General features: G+C 26.9%; 2 protein-coding genes across 2 annotated transcripts; both read left to right on the top strand.

The window, feature by feature from the left end:
* Positions 1 to 12,923: 12,923 nt before the first annotated feature.
* Positions 12,924 to 17,818, top strand: LOC105623960 (luciferin 4-monooxygenase-like). The gene is made up of 8 exons (XM_012205329.1): positions 12,924 to 12,959; positions 14,082 to 14,228; positions 14,353 to 14,560; positions 15,029 to 15,522; positions 15,607 to 15,784; positions 16,296 to 16,517; positions 17,318 to 17,547; positions 17,669 to 17,818. Exons 1-8 carry the CDS (start codon positions 12,924 to 12,926, stop codon positions 17,816 to 17,818), a joined length of 1,665 nt encoding a protein of 554 aa, XP_012060719.1.
* A 1,036-nt stretch (positions 17,819 to 18,854) lies between these two features.
* On the top strand, positions 18,855 to 23,269 carry LOC105623944 (4-coumarate--CoA ligase 1-like). The gene is made up of 8 exons (XM_012205314.1): positions 18,855 to 18,890; positions 19,614 to 19,751; positions 19,839 to 20,046; positions 20,464 to 20,945; positions 21,049 to 21,226; positions 21,504 to 21,725; positions 22,769 to 22,998; positions 23,120 to 23,269. Exons 1-8 carry the CDS (start codon positions 18,855 to 18,857, stop codon positions 23,267 to 23,269), a joined length of 1,644 nt encoding a protein of 547 aa, XP_012060704.1.
* The last annotated feature ends 244 nt before the right edge of the window (positions 23,270 to 23,513 follow it).

The following is a 23,513-nucleotide window of genomic DNA, read 5'->3' as shown; positions in this document are numbered from 1 at the left end:
AACTCAAGAGATTTTTCCAAACGTCCTGCTCATCTATTTCGCTTGTCATTGTTGAGAGCGGATTTTCCTGTCGCAGGACATTCATGTTTTGTCGTCCCTATTACGTCTGAGTACCACGGTGTAGCTCAGTATATGCATTAAAAAGAGAAATTCGAGCGAATCAAGAGAAGCTCCGTGCACAATACTACAAAATACGTTGACTCTGATTGCTTCTAGTGTAAGGGGAAGAAAGAAATAAAATCAAAGTAAAGTTTCTTATTCGCGATGAGAAGTGGCAGTGTAAATATATAGCTGATATAATTTTCAATTGCATAATAAATACATAAAGAATTACATTGTATTATAATTATACAAGCAATATAAAAATTTATATCAGATATACTTAAAAGTCGAGAAATTATATTTACTATTGCACGCTTTTATAAGCATAAATAGCTGAAAAACATAGGTTAAAGATCTTTATTAATGCATTTACAAAATTATTATCGGTCAAATATTAAATAATTTGTATTCGTTTTAAAATATACATAATGTAAATTTAATTATCGTAATATCAAATTCAATAATAAATAATATAATTAAAATAATTCATAGCCGTGTAACGAAATTATATGTAAGAGAAAAATAATAAAAATTTTGTACTCACAAAGATATAAGATCATATAAGATTAAATAGTCGATATTTTGAAAAGATTGCTGAACTAATATATATGTATATATATATATATATATATTTTAAGATCATAGATGAAATTAAATTATTTGAAATAATTTAATTTGAATATAATTAAACAACAAATAAAAAATTATTATCACATTTCAAAATAAAAATCTGTAAAAAGAATAATTAAACTGAAATAATTTTATAATTCGTAGTTTAGAAAGAGATACTAATTATAATAAAAAAATTTAAAAAATGTCTTATCAATATCGATATTGAATATCGATAATTGATTTCAATAACATTCATATATATCAGCACATTTAACTTCTCGAGAGAAATGCACGCAAAAAATGTAGAATGGCGATTTCTGTGGTTATACTTCCAATAATCGTCTTCAAACATAAAGTGCGCAAAACTGCAGCGAAGTTTTAATATTTGCTTTACGACGTGTTTAGTCCAACCATGCTTTCTCTACTTGAAGAAGACTCAACCAAGTGTTCGTAAGTAAACGCGCGAAGCTAAAAAAGTCGCGCGCCAAGATAATTTCATTCTCTCGCGTAATCGCCAAGCTTTAAAATCAAAGTGATTCAGCGCACCGCAGCGGATTAAATAGGTCGGATTTAATTAAGTTATTGCGACCCGCGCGGAACTAAAACAACCGTAAAATAAGCTTCACGTCGCACGGTGGTCGTTCGTGATTAAGAGCAAAACGATTACAGGTACCGCGATTACGATAAGAACATAACACTTCGCGCAAAGAAATTGCACTATGGTCGATCTTCTTTAAGATAAATTTATCGTTTGCAAATGACGACCAAAGAATTGATGGAGCTGATGCAAAGAAATCGGGAGGATTTTTTTGCAGACTTCGAGAACGTTAAATTCGTCAAGATCGTCAAATACGAAAAAGTCGAAAAAATTGTTAAGAGAGATTGAAACAGCTTGTGGAAAGTTCATTGTCAAATTCAATAATCGTGCAAAGATATTATTATTATTAATTTTTTATAAGATCATTTAACATTGTGCAAAATCAATTCAATTTTATTAATATAAAACTGTTATTATAATATCAATACTCGTAATTATGCAATAGGTATTCATTTACACAACAAAATACTCTTTCATATGCACAATATTCGTTTATACAAAATATCTGTTTATTATTAATTAATAAAGATGAGTGTCACCGGATATTTATTAACATTTTTATTTTCATTCTTATACAATAAATAATTAAATATCCCTAATTTTATATGCTATTGAATTAAACACAATTTTTTTATTTCAATTAGAATTAATTATTATAATTAATTTTAATTATACTGGAATACAGATACATCCATAAAACAGATACATTCATAAATTTCTACTTTTATTTAATCGCTAAGCTAATTCTTTTAAATGTATCTAAAACTCTTCAGAGAAAAATCAGAATTTCTTCACTTAAAATTTTGAAAATGAGATGCTAAGTTCACAAAAATGTCATATAAAATATTAAAATAAAATAAACTGTTCAAATTATTTATAAAATGTTATACATTTTGAGTAACGACGCTGCTATCGTAAAATTATGAGGAATTGCAACACATGCTTTATCTCATGCTTTAATATCGCTATTTAATTTAGGAAAATATAACAAATATTGATAGTAAAATAATGCGATCGTTTAATCGAGTGATCAAAATATTTGATACATGCAACGATAAATACATTACCGCTCAAGAGTATTTACTCACTCTGTTTTTTAATTAAATGAAAAAGAGTGAACTTCAATCTTCTTCATTTTCTAATCTTCTAAATATTAGATTTAATAATAACATTTAATGATTCACAGTTTTGTATTTTATACATATTTTATAAAGAGAATAATAGAATTAGAACAGAATATAAAAAAGGCAAAAATCGGGATAGACAAACACTTTTGAGCGGCAGTATATGTGACATCTGATCTAAAAATTATCCGTTTTCTTGTCGTCGGATATATCGTTCGGAGGAAGAAGAAAGGAACGTTACAACTGTGCGAAGTAAGAAGAAGAAACTACGTCAACTATATAAGAATGAAGTTGAGGGAAGATGTGGTCACGAGTACGAGAAACATGACATTTTACAACAGTGCCATCAAGAAGAGATCCACGTCCAGCTGAATAGGAGACTTTTGCGAAATCGACTTTTTATGGTCTCAGTGGAAATTTCATCGAATTATCTCAACAATATATATCGCACGAATCTATACCGACGATGACAAAAACAAACTAAAATAAGATGTGAAAGAGGTAATAATGGGGAAATCCATGCAAACAGATAACTTGTCGATGTGTTCCATACAAATAGTGCCATGTCAAAAACATTTGATAAAAATAAGATTTCTGATCGTCATCTAATTTGCCAATCTATAATTAACATATGTAATTTTATGGATCAATATAAAATATTAATTTGGAGTTCTTAAATGTTTTAGAAAAATATCATTTATAAAATAATTACAATGATAATGCCATACAAATGTTATATATGCATTAAGAAAAGATATTCACATAAATATAAAAGTAAAAGTATCATAATCATAAATTTTATTTACTATGAGTCAAAAATTTTTACTTCTGACATCACAGAAAATATATATTATAATAATATAATGTAAAGAAACATAACTTTATCAGATTAAAAATAAAATTTCATAAAAAAGAATGAGTGCGTTCAGTAAACGATTGAGTGAGTGCTCGTTGCTACTGATAAATTCTTTTAAATATCATATAGATCTAGTCCAATCACAGATAGTAAAGCATTCATGTTGTGTTCGTTGAATATATTCAGTATTATATTATTTCAATAGATAGCTTTAGTTGTACATAGGCATAAAAAAAAATTTGCAAACTTTTGGACAGATAATATGTCTTAAGTTAAAGCAATGAAGTAAGCAATTAAATGTAAGTGACAAGTAAAAGTACTAGCTAATAAAATTTTATCATGATATATGTGTATGTCAATTATATGATCAGTTTAAAATAATAGAAGAAAAACATTTTTTTAAATAACATTTATATATTCGTATTTTATTTATTGAGTAAAAAAACAAGTAAGAAACGAGAATGAATATATATGATAATATAATGATGTCCTTATACGAAACAATTTCAACATTACTAAGCCTTTTTAAAAGATGTTACCGAATCTATCTATTTTCTTAAAATTCAATAAAAAATCAATTGTGTCTTAAAAGTGCCATATTGAAAGTGAAGGATTAATTTAAAAAATTTTTAATGTTTAATTATATCAATAATAATTCTGGAGAATATAATTTGGAGAATATGTACACAAATATTTTGTTAATCTTTGACGAATATTACATATTGTGAAGTAATTTATAATGAATTATCAGCATGTATGACTGATAATAAATATTGAAAAACTTTCGTTTCTTTCTTTAATTTTTCAATATAAAAAAGATCACAATCTTAGCTGATAATCAACATTTCCATAGATTCAAATTCAAAATATGTATTATCACAACTTCATCGCGCACACAATCATATCGATGATATGTTCAAGAATTAAATAAATTATATCTGTGGATAATAAATCAAATTATTCGAATAGATTCTCTAATAGATAATTTTAATTACGTTTAAAATATGTTTAACATAAAAAAGTATTGATCGTTAATGACTCGTAAAATTTGTCGCATATTTTCGAATAAAATGAATGACGAATAAAAATATTAATATACTTCTATAAAGACGATATTTCTATAAAACATAATCGTATTATTTATACTAAATTCTGTAATTTTGACGTTGTATATATGATCTCATTATATACAAGTTTCTGCAATGTTGCAATATTATCTCTCATAAAATTGTGTGTGTGGTGGAAAATAAGTAATGTAATTCATTAATTTCCATAGAATCATGAAATTATAATAGTAAGTTAGTCTATTATTATTTACAACAATCTCGAGTAACTAATTAAATATCTTTTTCATAGCTTAGTTTACTTCACAGATAGAGTGCGTATTATAATTATCAAGTATTACGAAAAAGCACTTAAAAATTTTATATTTTTACATTTATACGTTAGATAAAATGTCATTCGAGAATAGACATGTGAGGTTCTATGAAGCATTCAAAACGACATTTGTCAACGTTGTTAGGACAGACAGTAGCTCGCGAAGAAAAATTTCACAACCGTTGAACACGGCTGCGATAAATTACCGTGGCGTCGAATCGGCGCGATGCATACAGCAGCGCCCAAATGCAACTCCGTTTCGATAAGCGTATTTTTATCATTCGTGCAAATGCATTTTGCAAACCGCCGAACGGGAATTCTCGCGACCTCATAAATTTATTATGCCTCTGAACAAAAATGTTCGAATAATTCGATTCGTTCATATCTCTTGTAAACGGACGCATTTCAAAGTTAGATATTTATAAAAGATAATTGACATTAGTATGTGCTAATAATTTAATTTAGTTTAAGTAAAACAAATAAAACGATTTCACGTAAAATCTGACAACACATAAATGAGTATCTCTGTCTTTTACGAATTTATTTGCCCTTGTTTGTAATACATTCTCATACGATGTTTTTTAAAATTTTACAGTTTCGAAAATATTTTATTTACTTTATTTATTGCATATGTTTAAAAACTATTATTCCTAACTATTTTCCAAATTCTCGAAAAGATTATGAAGTTTTGTTTAACACAAAAAATGTATTATGGCAGTATAATAATATACAGTGAATGCAAAAAGTATTCGTATAAGGACATTTTTTTATTAAAAAAAACCTTATTTGTTGAAAATAAATGTTAATTAGCAATTTTATAAAATGAATACGTTCTATACTAACATAAAACAAACTTCGCGTATATTTCTGATTTTAGAAGCTAAATTTCTCGAAAATTTTGTAAGCGTCCAAACAATATGATTTTTTATTTTCGTTTATTTTTAAGATGATATATTTTCTATACATTAAGATGATATGAGAAATATTTTCCGTATTTAATTTTATTTATACAATTCGTCATTTTATTTTTAAATGTCGATTTAGATTATAAATAGGATATTTTATGTAAACTTTGTGATTCTCTTTATCAATACATACTGTATTTTTACTATTTCTTTTTAACTCTCTATGGCCAAATTTTTTTCGTGAAAAAAATTTATGTAACATGAAACAAATATCAACATATAAATACAAATTAACAATGAATTCAGCAGACAATTTTCAAAAGCATTTACTTTGATATCTCATAGATTAAAGTTGATAACCGCTACCAAAAATATTATTCATTACTAAGAAGACATTATATAACAAGATATATATATATATATATATATACACGCAACAAGATATATATCTTGTGATAAAAAAATAAATTAATTAATAAAATATCGATATATTAGTATGTAACTTGAAAGTTACACGGGCTCATAGAGAGTTAAAATTATTGTCGAAAAATGTAAATTTCTTACAGTTACCGTGATTTTTAGTCGTGTTAAAATAGATATAAGCACACTATTTATATGATGGTTTCGTATCACGATTGACCAAGAATTCAATTGCAGATTCAATTGAATGTTAAAAATGATGGTGGGATATTGATAAAGTCTGATACAAAAGTAACAAAAGTATTCTGTCGTCGATACTACGTGATTATTAATGTGATTAACTCAAGATATTCAAGATATTTTTACAGACATGGCGATAAGCAACAAAAAGCCAATAAACAGGTAAGAATGCATTATTGAAAAATAAATAATCAAAATAGAATTGCCTCGGTAAAATCATGGCATGATGTATCCCCGCTTTTCTCCAGTACATAGCGTCATTCAGAATTGAGGATAACATATTGATTGGCGTCGAGTAAACTCATCCGAAATGCACAAACATCGGAGAACTGATTTTCGATAGACTGAGGAGTAAACCGGATTTTGTAGGCCAAATATACCATCACATGAAAATTTTATATGATTGATTAAATTTCATTGCGCTCATAGTTCTTTAATTAGTTCGACAAAATTCAGTAAATTTAGAAATGATGAAATAATAAAAAAAAAGATAAGATTCTTTTCTAATTTCTTATATTAACAATTGAAGATACTGTTCATACAATACTCGATAATGTTTAAGCATTTAAGACAAATTAAGAAAAAAGAACATTTTATAAATGATGTCAAATATAAAATAGATAGAAATTCAATCAATGTAAAATTTACGTATGTGTCTAAAAATTGATCTACATTTTAAATTCTGTGAAATGTTTAGATAGAAATCGGGAAAACAGAGTACCTACGCAGAAATGAAAGAACAAAGTATTAAATGTGCTCTGTGATTAAGAAAGCATGGCATCCAAAAAGGTGATAAGGTTGGCATATACTGATAATCATTTCGATACTTATGTATCAATATTCGCAAGTTTATATGTTGCTGCAGTTAATATGTTCATGGGATGAAAAAGTATCAGAAAGTACTATTTTATGTAAATTAGGACTGGTGATTTGTTTCAAAAGTTTCGATATTCAAACTTCGAAACTTCGGCATTAAAATATTCGAAGAATCATAATTGTACGATTATTAATTTAATATAATTAATAGTAATAAATATATTTTTATTTTAAAAAATATACAAAAATGTTTACAAATATATATTTTTCCAAATATATAATTTTTTGAAGCTTCAAAAGTACTTTAAATTTCGAAAGTTTAAAATTCTTCAAAGATTCGATGCTTCGAAAGAATTTAAATTTTCAAAGTTATTAGAAGTAACAGTCCTAATATGAATTACATTTGCTATTCTAATTACACTAGTTTGCTGTTCTAATTACAAATAGTTTGAAATTTTTAATGCAAAAAAATAACAATTTTTATGACTCTGAGAGAATGCCATGTCATTGAAATTAGTAAAATTTCAGATCAAATTTTTAAAATATAACATGTGATTTTTAAGATAAGTAAATCTTTCTAAATATTATAATTTAGATACAACAAATGATAAGTAAGACAAATATTATCAGAGAGTGTGTATTGGGACGAAAACATACTAGGCGATTACTATTGGATTCTAAAATCCACACAGAAAAACGTAAAGCAATAGAATGTCAACAGTAAACGAAAACGAATTGAAATGGCCAATTATTGTAGAGAATGTAACAATGACGCAGTAGCAATCTAAAATGTACGTCTCACTGCTTAAAATCTTGTGCCATAATCTTAATAAATACGTGAAATTAATCCAAAGTCACATAAAATTAATTAGTCAATACTTTTGAATTGTTTCCTAATTTCAATAAAACTTCACTATATATTAAAAAAAATTCTTTTCTTATATTTCAAAAACTAATCTTCCTCCTAATAGAAATAATTCAATAGCAGATTCGGGCTCAACATCGAAAATTATCCTCAGAAAAAAGTTTTATGCAACAAAAAGTTGAAGTTGGTCACATATCAATAAAACTTTTTTTTGAATGTAGAAAGTGTTTTAAGTGTTTTAGCAAAATTTTTGTAAACTAATGTTATCGGCAAGCTAAATTTTTGACACAGCTATAAAAATGTAAAATATTTACTGTTCTTACTAGAAAATGCATTGTTGAATTGATTTTTGGAAAATTAACATCAAATAATTAAAAATATATATAAATTTCTTTCTAGCATCCGCGCGATATTGTCTATCGTCAACATTCCCGAAATTGATCTTCGCGGACGCAGATTCCGTTGAGAATCTGGTGGAAGCCGCAAAGGAAGATAATCTAGAAATTGAAGTCATAGTTATTGACAGTTTAACAGGATTCGTGTCTTTGACAGATATTTTTCAAGATCAAGTTAATCCGTTAGAGATCGATGAGTTCCGTTGTAGTCACCAATAACCTACATGACATAACCATGATCTGCTTCTCCGGTACAACGGGTATGCCAAAAGAAGCTGAACTATCTTAAGTGTCCTTTTACAACAGTATTATTCCTCAATATTGAAGAGATTCACATAATCTACTGATATTATCAATGCCTATGATACAATGGCACTACGGATTAATTCTGATATTCAAACTGGTTATATCAAATGCGAAATGAATCATTACTTTAGCAGAAGTAGCTTTCAAGGACGAAATAGGCAAAATTATTCAGGATTGGGGAAAAATAAATGTAGCAGTTCAAAACATGGAATAATTCAATTCTTTTAAATACGCAATTAATATAATTTCGCAAAACTGACTCCAATCAAAAAATTCTGTTGTTTATGTTTATCAATTTTTAAACATGCACTCATTAAAAAGCATTCCTATACATTTTTTCAATCTTTTGTGAATATGTACATAGTATAATAATCACGGAATATTTTTTTATTTATAAAGTCTAATATATAAATTTTATTCTTTAAAGTGTGTTTAATATATAAATTCTATTGAAAACTTTTTCCAATTTTTTTGCTTTTTTTCTAATATTGTTTTATTTCTTCGTGTGTCCCTAAATTTTAAAACTACTTACTTTACTTTCTTTTGTGTTTGTTCATATTAAAAATTAATTTGTTACTGTTATTGAATAAAAGTTTTAATAACTATAATTTTTCAACTATTTCTCAGGTAACATAGCTTGGAGCTGATATTTTGTTTCCATACATTTTATTTAAATATAATATTTTACAAAAATATCCTATGCTATCTCTGAAAAAGCTCGTCATTATCGATGGCCATTTCTAAAGAAAATACAAGAAGCTATTGCAAAAATGATGCCACATACCCAAATATTAAATTGTTACGATAAGAATCATTATTAAGTTAGCTGAGAGATTATTCGATATATCAAAATGCTATAATATTTAAAAAAAATATCAGACAAATAATCATAAATATCATAAGTTAAATAATGCTATAAAATCAAAAATGTTTTAGATTTGTTTTTACAAAAGTATTCTAAAAAAATAAAATATTATTACGTCAAACATCTTTCCTTCTAAAAAATTGTTAATTATTTGAAAGTATTTCCCCAGGCTTGACTGATGCCGGAGGATTGTGTGTAAGCCAAGCAAAAAATAGTAAGCTAGGTTCTTGCGGCTTTGTGACCAAGAGATTAAAGATAAAAGTAGTGGATGAACAAACTGGGCAAGCTTTAGGACCTAACAAGACTAGTGAACTTCGTATAAAAATCGGAATTTATATAATGAATGGTTATCACAAAAATCCAGAAGAAACTAAAAATGTCATCGATTCAAATGGTTAGTGTTACAATAATAAAATGACATCTACTATTATAATGATATCTTTTAATATTTAATCTATAAAGATTATTTTTTATTTTACATGTTTTTATTGTAATAGGTAAAAATAGAAAATATTTTTTACATGCCAATTATTCTTATATTTATAAGTCTTTACTCTCTCTTTTTTCTCTCTAAAAGAATATTTTTCTTTGTTATAACGACCAAGTGAAAAAATATTAAGGAAAGTAATTTTATACATAGGTATAAATCTAAAATAAATCTAAATAAAACATATTATTTACGCACATAGATTGACTGCATACAAAAGACATATGTACGACAATAAAGGAAAATTTATTTCGTTAGGCTTTCGGATTTTATTAACTACAGAAGCATTAAGCTGTTATCCGCGGAAATAAAAGATATTCTTGAAATGCGTCCTTCAATTCTCAAGGCCGCAATAGTTCCAGTACCACATGAAACGGATATAGAACCCAATGGTATTTATTCAAAAAGTAATCGGAAAAGAGGTAAATTACAATTGCATGATTTATTTTAAAAAATTAAGTTTCTTTTAGAAAATATATACAAACCTTTCCAAAAAGTTTTTTAAAAATAATTATATATAATAAAAACATAAAAAAACATTGCTATTTATGATTAAAACTCTTTTATTAAGTCTGTTAGTTTGTCATACCGTTCGCGTATGAACCCAACATTTTAATTTTGAGAAAATGTAAAAAGATCAAGAAAATATTGATTTATTTTTCAGGTAACAGAAAAAGAATTGCATGATCTAGTAGCTAACAATTTACCAAACTATTGTAAGCTTATAGAAGAAATCAAATTTGTGGACAAACTTTCGCGTTCTCACTACTGGAAAAATTAATAAAAAACAATTAAAATTATTAGCAAAAAGTTATGCCAATTAAATTTCAAAAATATTATACATTTCTTACAAGTAAAGATATCAAGTAGATATAATATAATATAAATTATCTTTGAAATAATGATAACACTTGCGAAAGAAATATTACTATCGAAATATATCGATTAAAACAGTTTGCTACAGATTTCTTTCTCCCACCTGCTAAAAGACCTCCAGCAATATCAGATTAAATTAGATTAGATTATTTTTGACTCATTTAATAAAAGTATTGATAATATTAAATATATACAAATATGGAACAATTAAAATTAAAAAAGCCAAAAATTAAATTGATTCCTAACAATTTGATTACGTTTTTTTACTATTCCCCATGTATCTTCAATATCGGAGAACTTCAAAAGATATTTAAAAAAAATAATCAAGCAGTGCATTTGGTCTATATGTAAGATTTAATAAATTAAGTTCCTTTATAAAAGCACAAAAGAATAAATTACCTTCACTATTGCATTCTAGTATTGTCTACAAAATTAATTGTCAGAATTAAAATTATGCATCTTATATGGGCCAAATGAAACGGTTATTACAAACATGCAATAATAAACATCATAATCATATAAATAGAAACAACACTCAGTGATCACAAAATAGAATTGAGCACAATCATCAGTTTGATTGGAATAATGTCAAAAATTTAGATAAAAAACAAGTATTCATAAAAGATTAATGTCTGAAACTATTCATGTCAAACAACAAAAATATGTTCAATTATGTCAGCTATTATTGACATTATTTTATCCTTTATTGATATCAATATGAATTTTTGTATGACAACGTAATGAAATATATAAATTACATAACAAATGAATAGAAAACATTAAGACGGATCTCCATCTAATAATATTTTTTGTGAATTTATATATACAATTGAACCGGAAATTGTACAAAAAATAGTTAGGTACGAAGATCCGCCTTGACAAATACATTTTTCACTCACTTATGTTTAACATTTCATTGATTGATTTTCGCTTAATTGTACATATGTATAATGAATTATGCACACATAAACTATAAGTGAAGCAGATTAATAATATCTGCATATTATGTTATGAAATGTATAAAATATATTAATTTTTCATTATATTGTCATTAATTAGTGAGTTCATTATAAACAAATATTCATAATGATTTTGGTTATACTGAGTATTTGGTTATACATTGATTGATTAAATTATTTCCAAATTTTGAAAATGTATTTCGACATATAAACTGTTAAAGTTTGCATTGATAAATAGTATATAAATCATTCTATAATTGCCCGTTTTATTTGAAAAAGATACCTCTGTTTCAAATAATAAAAAAATAAAACAAGTATAAATAATTAGAAATTAATTTTTAAGTACATTTTCAAATATTATTATCACCTTTAAGATTTTCTTCCTTTCATAAAAAAAAATACTTCATTAATTACCACTTATTACATAATCTTTCTTTAAAACAAATTGCGTTAAATGTTGTATCTCTCTTCTCGAACTTGTGTTTTAGCTTTTAATTCCAAGTTTCCGATGTGGTGCGCCAATTAATTAATTATCTAAACTGATAATTAATACATCTGTCAGATAAAACTTTCGCCTGTAAATATGTGTACATATATTATCGTATCTTAACGGAAATATAATGATATAGGTGCGCGTGAAAATTTGCTTATTCATATCTTTCTTTAGGGAAGTTCCCTATACTAAAACAGTTGACTAAAAAAAATTAATATTTAACAAAAGATTGATCTCTGCCATTGAGCTCTTAAAAATCGCACAACAATCAAAACACACTTAATTACTCGAATCATAATTAGATTCAAATGTGTGGCGCTCAGTTCTAGAAATTGTACGAATTGTTCATAGATATATAATATAATAAAATCTATTTTTATTTAAAAAATATTCAATTCATTTTCAAAAGTTTATTATGGACGCCTCAGCTGCAATGAAACAGTGCAGTCGCGTTCCTAATTCCTTCTCTCTCGAATGTCACATACCATTCTCGTACATGAGTGGGAGAGATAATATAACATAATAAAAAGCCTGATATTTCCGATTTGATTCATATAGATTACGAATGTGATCCGATTATTAAAGTAAACGTAAAAAAGAAAAAAAATTATTAAAAAATTTTAAAAAATGTGTGAACGAATGACAGCAATTGATAACAGCAAGGTAAGAAGATATTAAAAAAAAATATTTAGTTTGTTCATAAAAAATCAGAATTGATAAAGACTAATGTTTTTTTTTAAGAATAAAACGTATTGTGTTTTTTCTTAAATATGTTTTTAATGCTTCAAACAGTATAAAAAACACTATAAAAAAAACATTTAAAACATATTAAAAACATCAATTAAGTATGTTTTAAACTGTTTAAATTACGTTTAAAACATGTTTTTTATCAACCCTGTAAAAAATATACTTTTATTGCATTTATTAAGAATTTAAAAATTGCAAATATTTTTCATTGCTAGAATATATTTGTAAATTTCTTGTTTCATAACTCACGTAAAGATTCTTTTAAAATTCTTACAATTCAATAATTCTTATCAATGTACTTCTTTATCGCATAATAGAAATACATGATATTTACTTAAGATACATGCATCTAAATATAAAGAATTATCGAGCATCTATTGCATCTGTGTATATAGTATTTTTATATTTATATTTATTTTTATATTTATGGATATTATAACCAAGAACTCGGCAATTTTTGTAATATCTTAATAAATCAAATTTATTTAATTATATTTATATTATTTATAATTTTAAATAATAATTGTAATATAATTAAAATTATTTATCGTTTATTTTAAGTCTCCATTTTAATCCTAATAATTCAACAATTTCTCGTTGTTTAAATAAAAAATAAATGTGCTAATTAATATTATATATGCTTATTTATTATACTTTTATTAAGCTTTTAATAATGTCACCATGTTACCAATATTCCTATTTTATGTACAAATTAATTTCTTAATTTATTAACATTTTATATATACAAATTGATTTTTTAATTAATTAACATTCTTCTTATTCATATATATTATATTTTGAATAAACATTTAAATAAGCAATAAGTAATATTTTTTAAGATTATTTTTAATTTAAAGATTATATAATCTTAACAACAACATCTATATCAAAATCATTAAAAGAATAGAAGATTTCCTAATATAAACATTTGTTATTTTTAATTTTAATTTTTGAATTTCTTTTAAAAATTCTGTTTAATTCTGTTGCATGGATTAATATATTATTGTAAATGATATAATTTTATGTCAAAAACTCCAGAAACTTCATTATCACGATGCTGTTCGTGAATTCAAAATAAAAGACAATATTCTAATAGGAAAAGAAATACCAATAAATAGAAAATCTGTTAATATATCCGAAGTGCTACTTAAAACGTTGAAGAGCAAACCAAATTGCATTGGCCAGGTATTTTAACAAACATAATTTCCACTAAATCTATTGAAACAATTAGATCGCTAATTTCTAGAGTGTGTAAAACTTTGCGTAAACAAGCATTTAAATATGCAGTTCAAAACCTTTTGTTCTATAGGTGGATGCACTTTCTGGTGAACAGGACACTTACGCCGATATGAGTGAGCGCAGCATTAAATGCGCCCTTTGGCTACAGAAGCAAGGCGTTAAGCCCGGCGATATAATTGGTCTTTGCTGTGATAATGACATGAACGCAATCATAATTATGTTGGGCACAATGTACATAGGTGCTATATCTAATCCTTGGGATAACGATTTATCTTCAAGTATGTATTTCTTATATGTATTCTATTTCATTTTTTGGAACAAATGATTATAAATTATAATTAAATTATGGTGATGACAATTACTTTTTCTCTCAGTGAAATGTATGTTTTGTATGATCAATGTAATAAGATTATGCGTTTCGCGAGTTTCTTCCAGATCCATTCTTGAAATGCCAACGTTTCGTGAACCTTGCAGTTCATTTCATCAGGGCGAGGAGCAGCCTGATGAAGTGAATTGCAAGGTTCACGAAACAATGGATCTGGACACGGAAGAAACTCGCGAAACGCATAATCTTTATATAGAAAGGACTTGTGGAAGTCTCAAGAATATTATCAATGTAATAAATTTAATTTAATAATTTAATACTGAACTAATTGTTCGTTTAAGATTTATGAGCTATACAAGTAAACCTTACACACATTATTCCCACTATATCCATTTAATTCTATTCATTTACATTTGTTTAGTGACAGCACGATATTTTCTTTCGTTAACATCACCAAAAATAATTTTTGCAATGCCGTCATTGGTTCCGATTTTAGAAGAAGCAATGAAAGAGTTACAAATGAATATGAAAATAGTAGTTTCCCATAAATTAAATGGATACATATCCGTGGAGGATATCTTGAATGGTCACGATATGAATGAGATCATTGAATTTAAATGTGCCAAGATCAGCAGCCCCGACGATGTTGCTCTCATCTCTCTCTCATCAGGTACTACGGGCATGCCGAAGGGTACCGAGATATCGCATTCATCTTTATATAATTGCTTACTTCCCGTAAAAGTCACGGAATTAGAAAATCATACTTGTCTGTGGACACACACATTGCGTTGGCATTACGGGGTCCAATTGGCATTTCATGCAATCTTAGCATATTCGACAAAAATTCTTGCACCCTGTAGTATAATACTTAATGACGATGATGAAGCAATATGCCGGTTTATCGAAAAATATCGAGTAAGCTCTAATGATTCCACAATCTGTTATAAAAGTTTGTAAATAATAATTAAATAGAGATTAATCTTGCACTTTAACTTTAAGGTAACATGGTTTTCCACCGAACCAGGCATGCTAATTCGATTTTATAAGAGCGATTTACTGGAGAAATATAAATTGTTGACTTTAAAAGAAATAATGAGTACTGGTGCTAATTTAGGAAAGAAGCATTGTCTAGCTTTGGCAAAGAAATTATCTCATGCTTTCATTACGACTGGTTATGGTATAAGTCAATTTGATTTAAAAGTATCATACGACACTAAATATTTCATATCATTCTTTTTCATTTCTCTTGAACTTATTACTATTATAGTAATATTATATATCTTTTATATTAATATCAATTTAATGTATTAATATTATCTTCTATTATTTCAAAGCAACAATTAAAAATAAGTTTTAAATCATCAAAAATATTAATACTAAATTTTAATAAGTAAAAAAATACTATTTTACTCAATATCAAATAATAAAAATAAAATAAAAATAAAGATATCAATAAGAAATCATTATAAATTTATATAATAAATTTATCTATAATATATAATATATAAAATTTATATATAATAAATAAATCTTTATAAATTTATAATCAATCTAAATAAATTGATAAATCTAAATAAATTGATTTTTTATTTATTTAAAATAATATTTAAAATAATATTTATAATTCGTTTTCACGTGATGATTTTTGATGGTATCATATTATGTCATATTATAAACATCGTTTTTAGGATCTACGGATTCAGCAGCTGATGTAACCGTTATGATCAAAGGTTGCAAACCAGGATCTATTGGTTTTGTAGCACCTAACGTTCGAATAAAAGTAACGGATGTAGAAACTGGGAAAACTTTGGGAGCTAATCAAAATGGAGAACTACGTTTGAAACTGCCTTGCATAATGAATGGTTATTATAAGAGACCTGAAGAGACTAAACGAGCTTTCGATTCTGACGGTACGTAATAAAGGGTAGATGGGCGAAACCGTATCAGTTCCTATATGTCTGAACCTAGTCAAGAGTCATCTAGATCTAAAGAGTTCTTCTGTGACTCCCGTTAAGTCAGTACGGATTACGAAATTATCCTTATATACGGAATGCAGAGTTTGAACTTGCGACCTGTCGGTTACAAATCCCTCGCTCTCACATGGAGTCACATAACATTCTGACGACATTCTGTGTAACTAATCGGAATGTCACAAAATTGAGGAAACCATTTAACAATTTTTACTCTAATATAATTATAACAGTATATTGTAATGGAGAGCTATAAATGAAATATAGAAATAAATATTATTGTATATATAAATATTATAAATATTATAAATATTATTAATAACAATATAATAATAACTATACTTATATAAGAAACACATCAAGTTAAGAAAAAATGATTTCATTTTAATGTCATGAAATTCAAAAAAATGACTTTTTGTTACAAAATTTAACTGTTTATTAACGTTAAGAATCAAAATAAGATGATTTTAATTTTTTTATCTTGTGTGTTTTTTAGGTAGATACACCAAAATTTTTTATATAATTACAAAATATGAAATGTATGAATAAAATGCAAATATTAAAATTTGAAAATATTTATGAATATAAAAATGAATATAAAAATGTTGAAGACAGCAGATTTGCAAATAAAAGAAATAATAATAATGCACAATTAAAATGACTTCGTGAAAACATTTTTTTAAATAAAAAAGTGACTTTTTTAGATAAAAATATAAATTATTAAATCTTAAACATTTCAGGTTGGTTACTTAGTGGCGACATAGGATATTACGATGATGACGGAAATGTTTTTCTCATCGATAGAATATCTGAATTTATTCTCTTCCATGGTATTAATATTTCTACTGCAGAAATCGAGAATGTTTTGAAGACACATCCTGCAGTATCTCAAGTAGCGGTAATAGGAATACCACATGAAATTGCGGGTCAATATCCAAAAGCTGTCGTTTCTCGAATGCCGCATAAAACGGTAAAAATTGTAAAACGGTCATATCCATTCCAGGCAATGAACATGAAAAGAACGACTATCGTATTCAAAATTCATATTCGTATAATTTCATTGTAATCGTAAAAAAATGTTTCAATTATAGGTAACGGAAGAGGAACTCCATGATTTGGTAGCGAAGAACCTACCGGAATATTGTAAGCTTCGCGGTGGAGTTAAGTTTCTCGATAAACTTCCACGCACAGCTACAGGCAAAATCGCGAAGAAACAACTGCGAGATATGTTTGGAAATTAAAATACTACTACATACGTACAAATTACACACAATAATAAATTATTATATCATTTAAAAAAAATATTCAAATTGCTTAATAATAACAATATTGACTAGAAAGATAAAAATTTTCATAGCGAGATATGTTAAATAAACAAAAATGTAGAAGTTTTTCTTATATGTTGTATAAACATATACTATCGAAAAATCTTCACAGATGTTTAAAAAATGTATTCTGCTAGATGCAATAAACAATGGAAGATTTTATCCATGGACAATTACTTCTGACTTATACACTACTAACATATTTCCTTTTTACAAAGTGCCTCATTTATATACAAATTTAATATAATACTCAATATTTGAATACATTATTATTTCATTGATACACTGAAGACAACGAAAATTATGGCCGAAAAGTTTGTAACCGTCAATTATTGTTAATAATACACACTACACACTACCATCCAATGTTGGCTTACATTGATTTGCATTTTTTCTTCATTTCGATTTATTTCTTTGAAGCTTTTTTATTAAAAATATGTATTATTAAATAATTTTGGCAAAAAAAATATCTACCAGAATTTCCAATACATAGAGAATTTTTCCTGTAAATAAATCTCAATGAAAAAAATTTATAAAAATGTTTATTTAAGATCAGTAAAAACAGATAATAAAATACGTAATTCTCCTCTCTATATTTCAAATATTGCACTCCAAAGCGCTTGGAATACACTCTTTCCAAATATTATTTCCTTCAAAAAAGATATCCCCTCTCCATGAGTTTAATAATAATCTTTCAACAAGAAATGCGTATATAAGTAATATATCTTTGTTTCTTGCATGATAAAATTCAGATAACAAATCCATTTGTATTCTTTTTTTTTACCCGTGAAATTCATAGAAGTCTAATCTGTTTATATTGTTTCATGTATTGGAAAGATAAAAATTAAGACAAGAATTGGAGATCAATCAATTTTCTAACAGTGACAATTCAGCTGTCGTGGAAAGCTATCATACAACCAGTGATTATATAATCATTGTATAATTTATAAAAATGTGTGAACGGAACATAGCAACTGATAAAAATGAGGTAATAATTTATATTTTCGTCTTGTATTTAAAAAAATCTTCTTAAAAAGTTAATTTAATTATGCATAATCAATTTTCTTTAAATTATTATTTCTTTTTATTGTCTTCAATATTCATATATTCTCAACATATACTCTCTAAATCTGAATCAATGGATCTCTGATATCAGTGCCAAGTATGCCTTGGCCATATCGTCCTCCTATTATTTTCTTTGGAGGCGAGAGTTAATAAGTAAAGAAGAAGAAGAGAAGTGCCATTAATCAGTGAATGATATGTGAGATCCCTAACTTAGCTAATCTTTATGTGACGTAACTAACTTTGTTTTATTGTATAAATTTAATGAATATGGTATTGGAAGATTAAAATTAACGTGCAAAAATCAGTACTTAATTCATCAAATCAGTACTTAATCATTAAATATAGTTATATAATGCTCAGACATTTTTCCTTTTTTAATTAAACTTCACTTATTGTCCAAGTATGCCACTGGATAATTAGTGACTATTCACTGATTCAGATTTAGAGAGTATTTATATTCACAGACATATTTTCAAATTTTAATGTTTACATTTTATTGTATATCATACATGTTATATATTGTAATTAATATATAAAAACCACAATGCATCAAATTATCTAAGTGGGTTATTATTATACTATTAAATATTAATATTTATTTATATCATTATTTTTAATAATTCACTAACGAAATTTTATCATAAAGGTAAAAGAACTAAAATTCAAGATCAGAATCAAAGATAACATCTTATTAGGTCCAGAATATCCAATACATAGAGAATCAGTCAATGTAGCTGAAATGATTCTACAGACCCTAAAAAGCAAACCTGATTGTATCGGCCAGGTACAACAAACAGTATTCACTGTATAATTCCATATTTCTCAATTGCATTAATTTCTCGTTGTAAATGATTAATATATGAATCTACAGATAGACGCTATTACGGATAAACGAATCACTTATGCCGAAATGAGTGAACGCAGTATTAAATGTGCACTTTGGTTGAAAAAGCAGGGTGTGAAATCAGGCGATATAATTAGCGTTTGCACCGATAATAATCTAGACGCGATTATAGTGTTGTTAGGTATCATGTATTTAAATGGCAAATGCAACACATGGGATCATAAATTCTCCTTAAGTATGTAATCTATTAATGCTACTTTTATTACCACCAAATGCTAAAAAAATCAAATATACTATATAAAAATATGTATTATTAACTGTATTTGTTTATTCAGACGATAGTTCTTTGTATTAAGCGTTTTTTTTTGTATTCTTTGGTAATTTGTTTTTAAGATAATCAATAAATATAGTCGTAAGATAAACCAATCACAAAGTTCAAAATTATAAGTATAAAAATAATGATCTTGAAATAAGAAAAAAAATTAGTTAAAAACGTAATATAGTACGTAAACATAGTACTAGTTTAAAACTTATATTTAGAAATTTATATTTTAGACAATTATCGGTTATAAAAGCATAAAATTTATAAAAAATAAATAAGAAAAACAGATATAGTAAAACTTTTAATATTATTCAATCATTTATATTTTAGTGTCGGCACGAAACTTTCTCTCAATGATGTCACCAACAATAATTTTTACGATTCCGTTATCGGCCGCGAATTTAACGGAAGCAGCAAAGGAGTTGAAAATGAATGTAAAAATAGTGGTTTTTGGCAAGCTAGATGGATATGAATCAATAGACGATATTTTGAAGGGTCACGATAAATGCGAAATTTTCGAATTCAAATGTACTCCGATCAGTAATCCAGACGAAGTTGGTATTATTGTTCTTACTTCAGGTACTACGGGTATGCCAAAATGTACTGAACTCTCGCATTCTTCTCTACACAATTGTTTACTTCCTGCAAATATTGCCGAAACGAAAGATCACGTTTGCATATTTACACCGACAATACGTTGGCAATACGGCATTACGCTTGCATTTAAGATCATTTTAGCATATTCAACCAGAATTGTTGTACCAGACTATTTTGTAGACGATAATATATACAAGTTCATCGAGAAATATCGAGTAAGAAGAATTCCTAAACAAATTTCTGCCTAATTTAATATCTAATTTTAGAAATGGAAATAGAATTGAAGAAATGATTTTAATATTTGACTGTAACTTTTAGGTAACGTGGTTTGCTACTGATCCATTCATTCTAATCGAAATGGTTAAAACGAATATATTAGAGAAATATCGATTGACAACATTAAAGGTTATTGTTACTGCTGGTTCTACTTTTTCAAGACACAATCAAGAAACATTGATTAAAAAATTACCAAATGCTTTAATTAAGAACTCTTATGGTAAGTTACTAAATTTAATTTACAAAATTACGAAACAATTCTTTTTCCCCTCGAATCAGTTAATTTTTTAATTAGTTACATTAAAGTCTATGGTTTTCTAAAAGTGTCTATTATAGATATAACATTTACGTTTTTTAATTAATTATGACATTAATTAATTAAATGTTAGAAATTAATTATTTATATTTAAAACTAATAAGTAAATAACAAGTTAAATGTACTTGTCTCTATTTAATCTTCTTGTTAATATTATGGACATATTAATGTTTCGTGTCAGGATCTACCGATGCAGGAGGTTCACTTTCCATGCAAAACAAGCACAGTAAATTGGGATCTGTTGGTTTTCTTTTACCTAATGTTCAAATAAAGGTGACGGATACACAAACCGAAGAGGTTTTGGGGATTAATAAAATTGGAGAATTACGCATTAAAGTTCCTTTTGTAATGAACGGTTACTACAAGAATCCCGAAGCTACGAAAAAAGCTTTCGATTCTGATGGTATGGCTTGAATGTTCGATCAAAACTTTCAATTAGCAATACTAACATTTAGATAATTAAGAACTGCAATAAAAGAATAATAAGAATAATAAGAAAAAAACAGGATCCTCAATATAAAAATAATAAATCTCTTGAGATGTGACTTCAAGGCAAATAGGAATCTACGAATAAAATAACGTGTTATAATAAAAATACAAAAAGCAAATGTTAGAATATAAACTATTAATATACCAAAATCTAATCGCATTACATATTTCGGCTACAAGTGTGAGCCCTCCTCAAATATACAGAAACAACACAATAGAAATACACTATAAGAAATATACAATGTGTAAAATGAAGCACAACCGCAAAAAGTCATAATATCATATCGGTGTGAAATCCGTGATGGGTGAAATACTTGAATCAGAGGAAACAAAAATTGCTCGCCAATTGATTGGAAGACCGATTGAAAAAACATGCTGCTGGAAAGAGAAAGGGAAAAAAAATTCAATGAAGGATAAAAATTCTTCACTCTCTCCCTCTCTTCTCCCTTACTCTCATTTTATCATAATAATAGAACATAAGAAACATAATTAAGAAATTATATGCAAAGCAAGCAATATCAACTCCCTCTAGTCAAAGACTCACTACAATCTAAGTGTCGATGATAAATATCCATGTAAATATCGTCAGCAACAGTTAAAGAATGTCCATAAGTTACAAAATAAATTAAAAACTCTCCATACATGATATCAAAAAGAAAGAAAACGGTTACACTGATATGGAGACAAATCATACATCTAAGCGCTATGACGGACCAAACGATATTATGTATGACTTTTTGTGGTTGCGCTCTGTTTTACACATTGTATTTCTTATAGTGTATTTCTATTGTGTTCTATACATCTGAGAAGGGCTCGAACTTGCAGTCGAAATATGTAATGCGATTACGATTAGATTTTGGTATATTAACAGTTAATTATATTCTAATATTTGCTTTTCTATTTTTATTGTTATAACACCAAAAGAATAATAAATGATCAAAATGCACAATATTTCAGGTTGGTTACTCTCTGGCGATTTAGGATTTTATGATGATGACGGAGAACTCTTCATCACTAGCAGAATATCGGATTTCATTCTTTTCAGAGCAATCAATGTCTTGCCCACTGAAATTGAAGCTGTTTTACAGACTCATCCTGCGGTATTCCAAGTGGTGGTAATAGGAATACCTCATGAAATCGATGAGCAGCATCCAATGGCTATTGTCTCAATCATACCAGGTAAAACGGTAGGTACCGCTCATTTTCAATTATATTAAATATAAGACCAATAAAATAATAACTGCTTTTGAGATTTACACGAAATTTACGCAGCATATATTGTGTTTATGTATCAAATGTTTCGTTTAGGTAACAGAGCAAGAGCTAATCAATTTAGTGGAAACGAATCTGCCGGATCACTGCAGAATTCGGGGAGGTGTCAAATTCGTAGATGAAATACCGCGTACAGCTACCGGTAAAATCGCGAAGAGACAGTTGCAAAGTATGTTCGTAAATTAAATTATACAATGCGTATTAAAAGTTCTGGAATGGCTAATTATCTCAAAAAAGTTATTTTATTCGGTTTATTGGAAAAGTATTTCATACAAAAGTTGTAGAACAACAAATGCATCAAACGGCAATACTTATTTGATCTTGAACGCAAGTATGGAGAAATTCTCAAAGTCAACTTTAAAATTTTTAATGGAAACTTACTTTTTCTTCAATATTCTTGTAACTGACGATTAATAAGATCTTTTCAAAA

Source organism: Atta cephalotes, assembly GCF_000143395.1.
Source record: "Atta cephalotes unplaced genomic scaffold scaffold00068, whole genome shotgun sequence".
In the NCBI taxonomy this organism is placed as follows: Eukaryota; Metazoa; Arthropoda; class Insecta; order Hymenoptera; family Formicidae; genus Atta; species Atta cephalotes.
This window is presented reverse-complemented; position numbering and strand designations above follow the sequence as displayed.

Bases quoted from the DNA above. Each gene is read 5' to 3' on its own strand.
- LOC105623960 (XM_012205329.1), top strand. From the start codon at position 12,924: ATGTGTGAACGAATGACAGCAATTGATAACAGCAAG. The intron at 12,960-14,081 runs GTAAGAAGATAT...CAAAAACTCCAG, and splicing joins CAGCAATTGATAACAGCAAG to AAACTTCATTATCACGATGC. The intron at 14,229-14,352 runs GTATTTTAACAA...TTTGTTCTATAG, and splicing joins AACCAAATTGCATTGGCCAG to GTGGATGCACTTTCTGGTGA.
- LOC105623944 (XM_012205314.1), top strand. From the start codon at position 18,855: ATGTGTGAACGGAACATAGCAACTGATAAAAATGAG. The intron at 20,946-21,048 runs GTAAGAAGAATT...TGTAACTTTTAG, and splicing joins AGTTCATCGAGAAATATCGA to GTAACGTGGTTTGCTACTGA. The intron at 21,227-21,503 runs GTAAGTTACTAA...GTTTCGTGTCAG, and splicing joins TTTAATTAAGAACTCTTATG to GATCTACCGATGCAGGAGGT.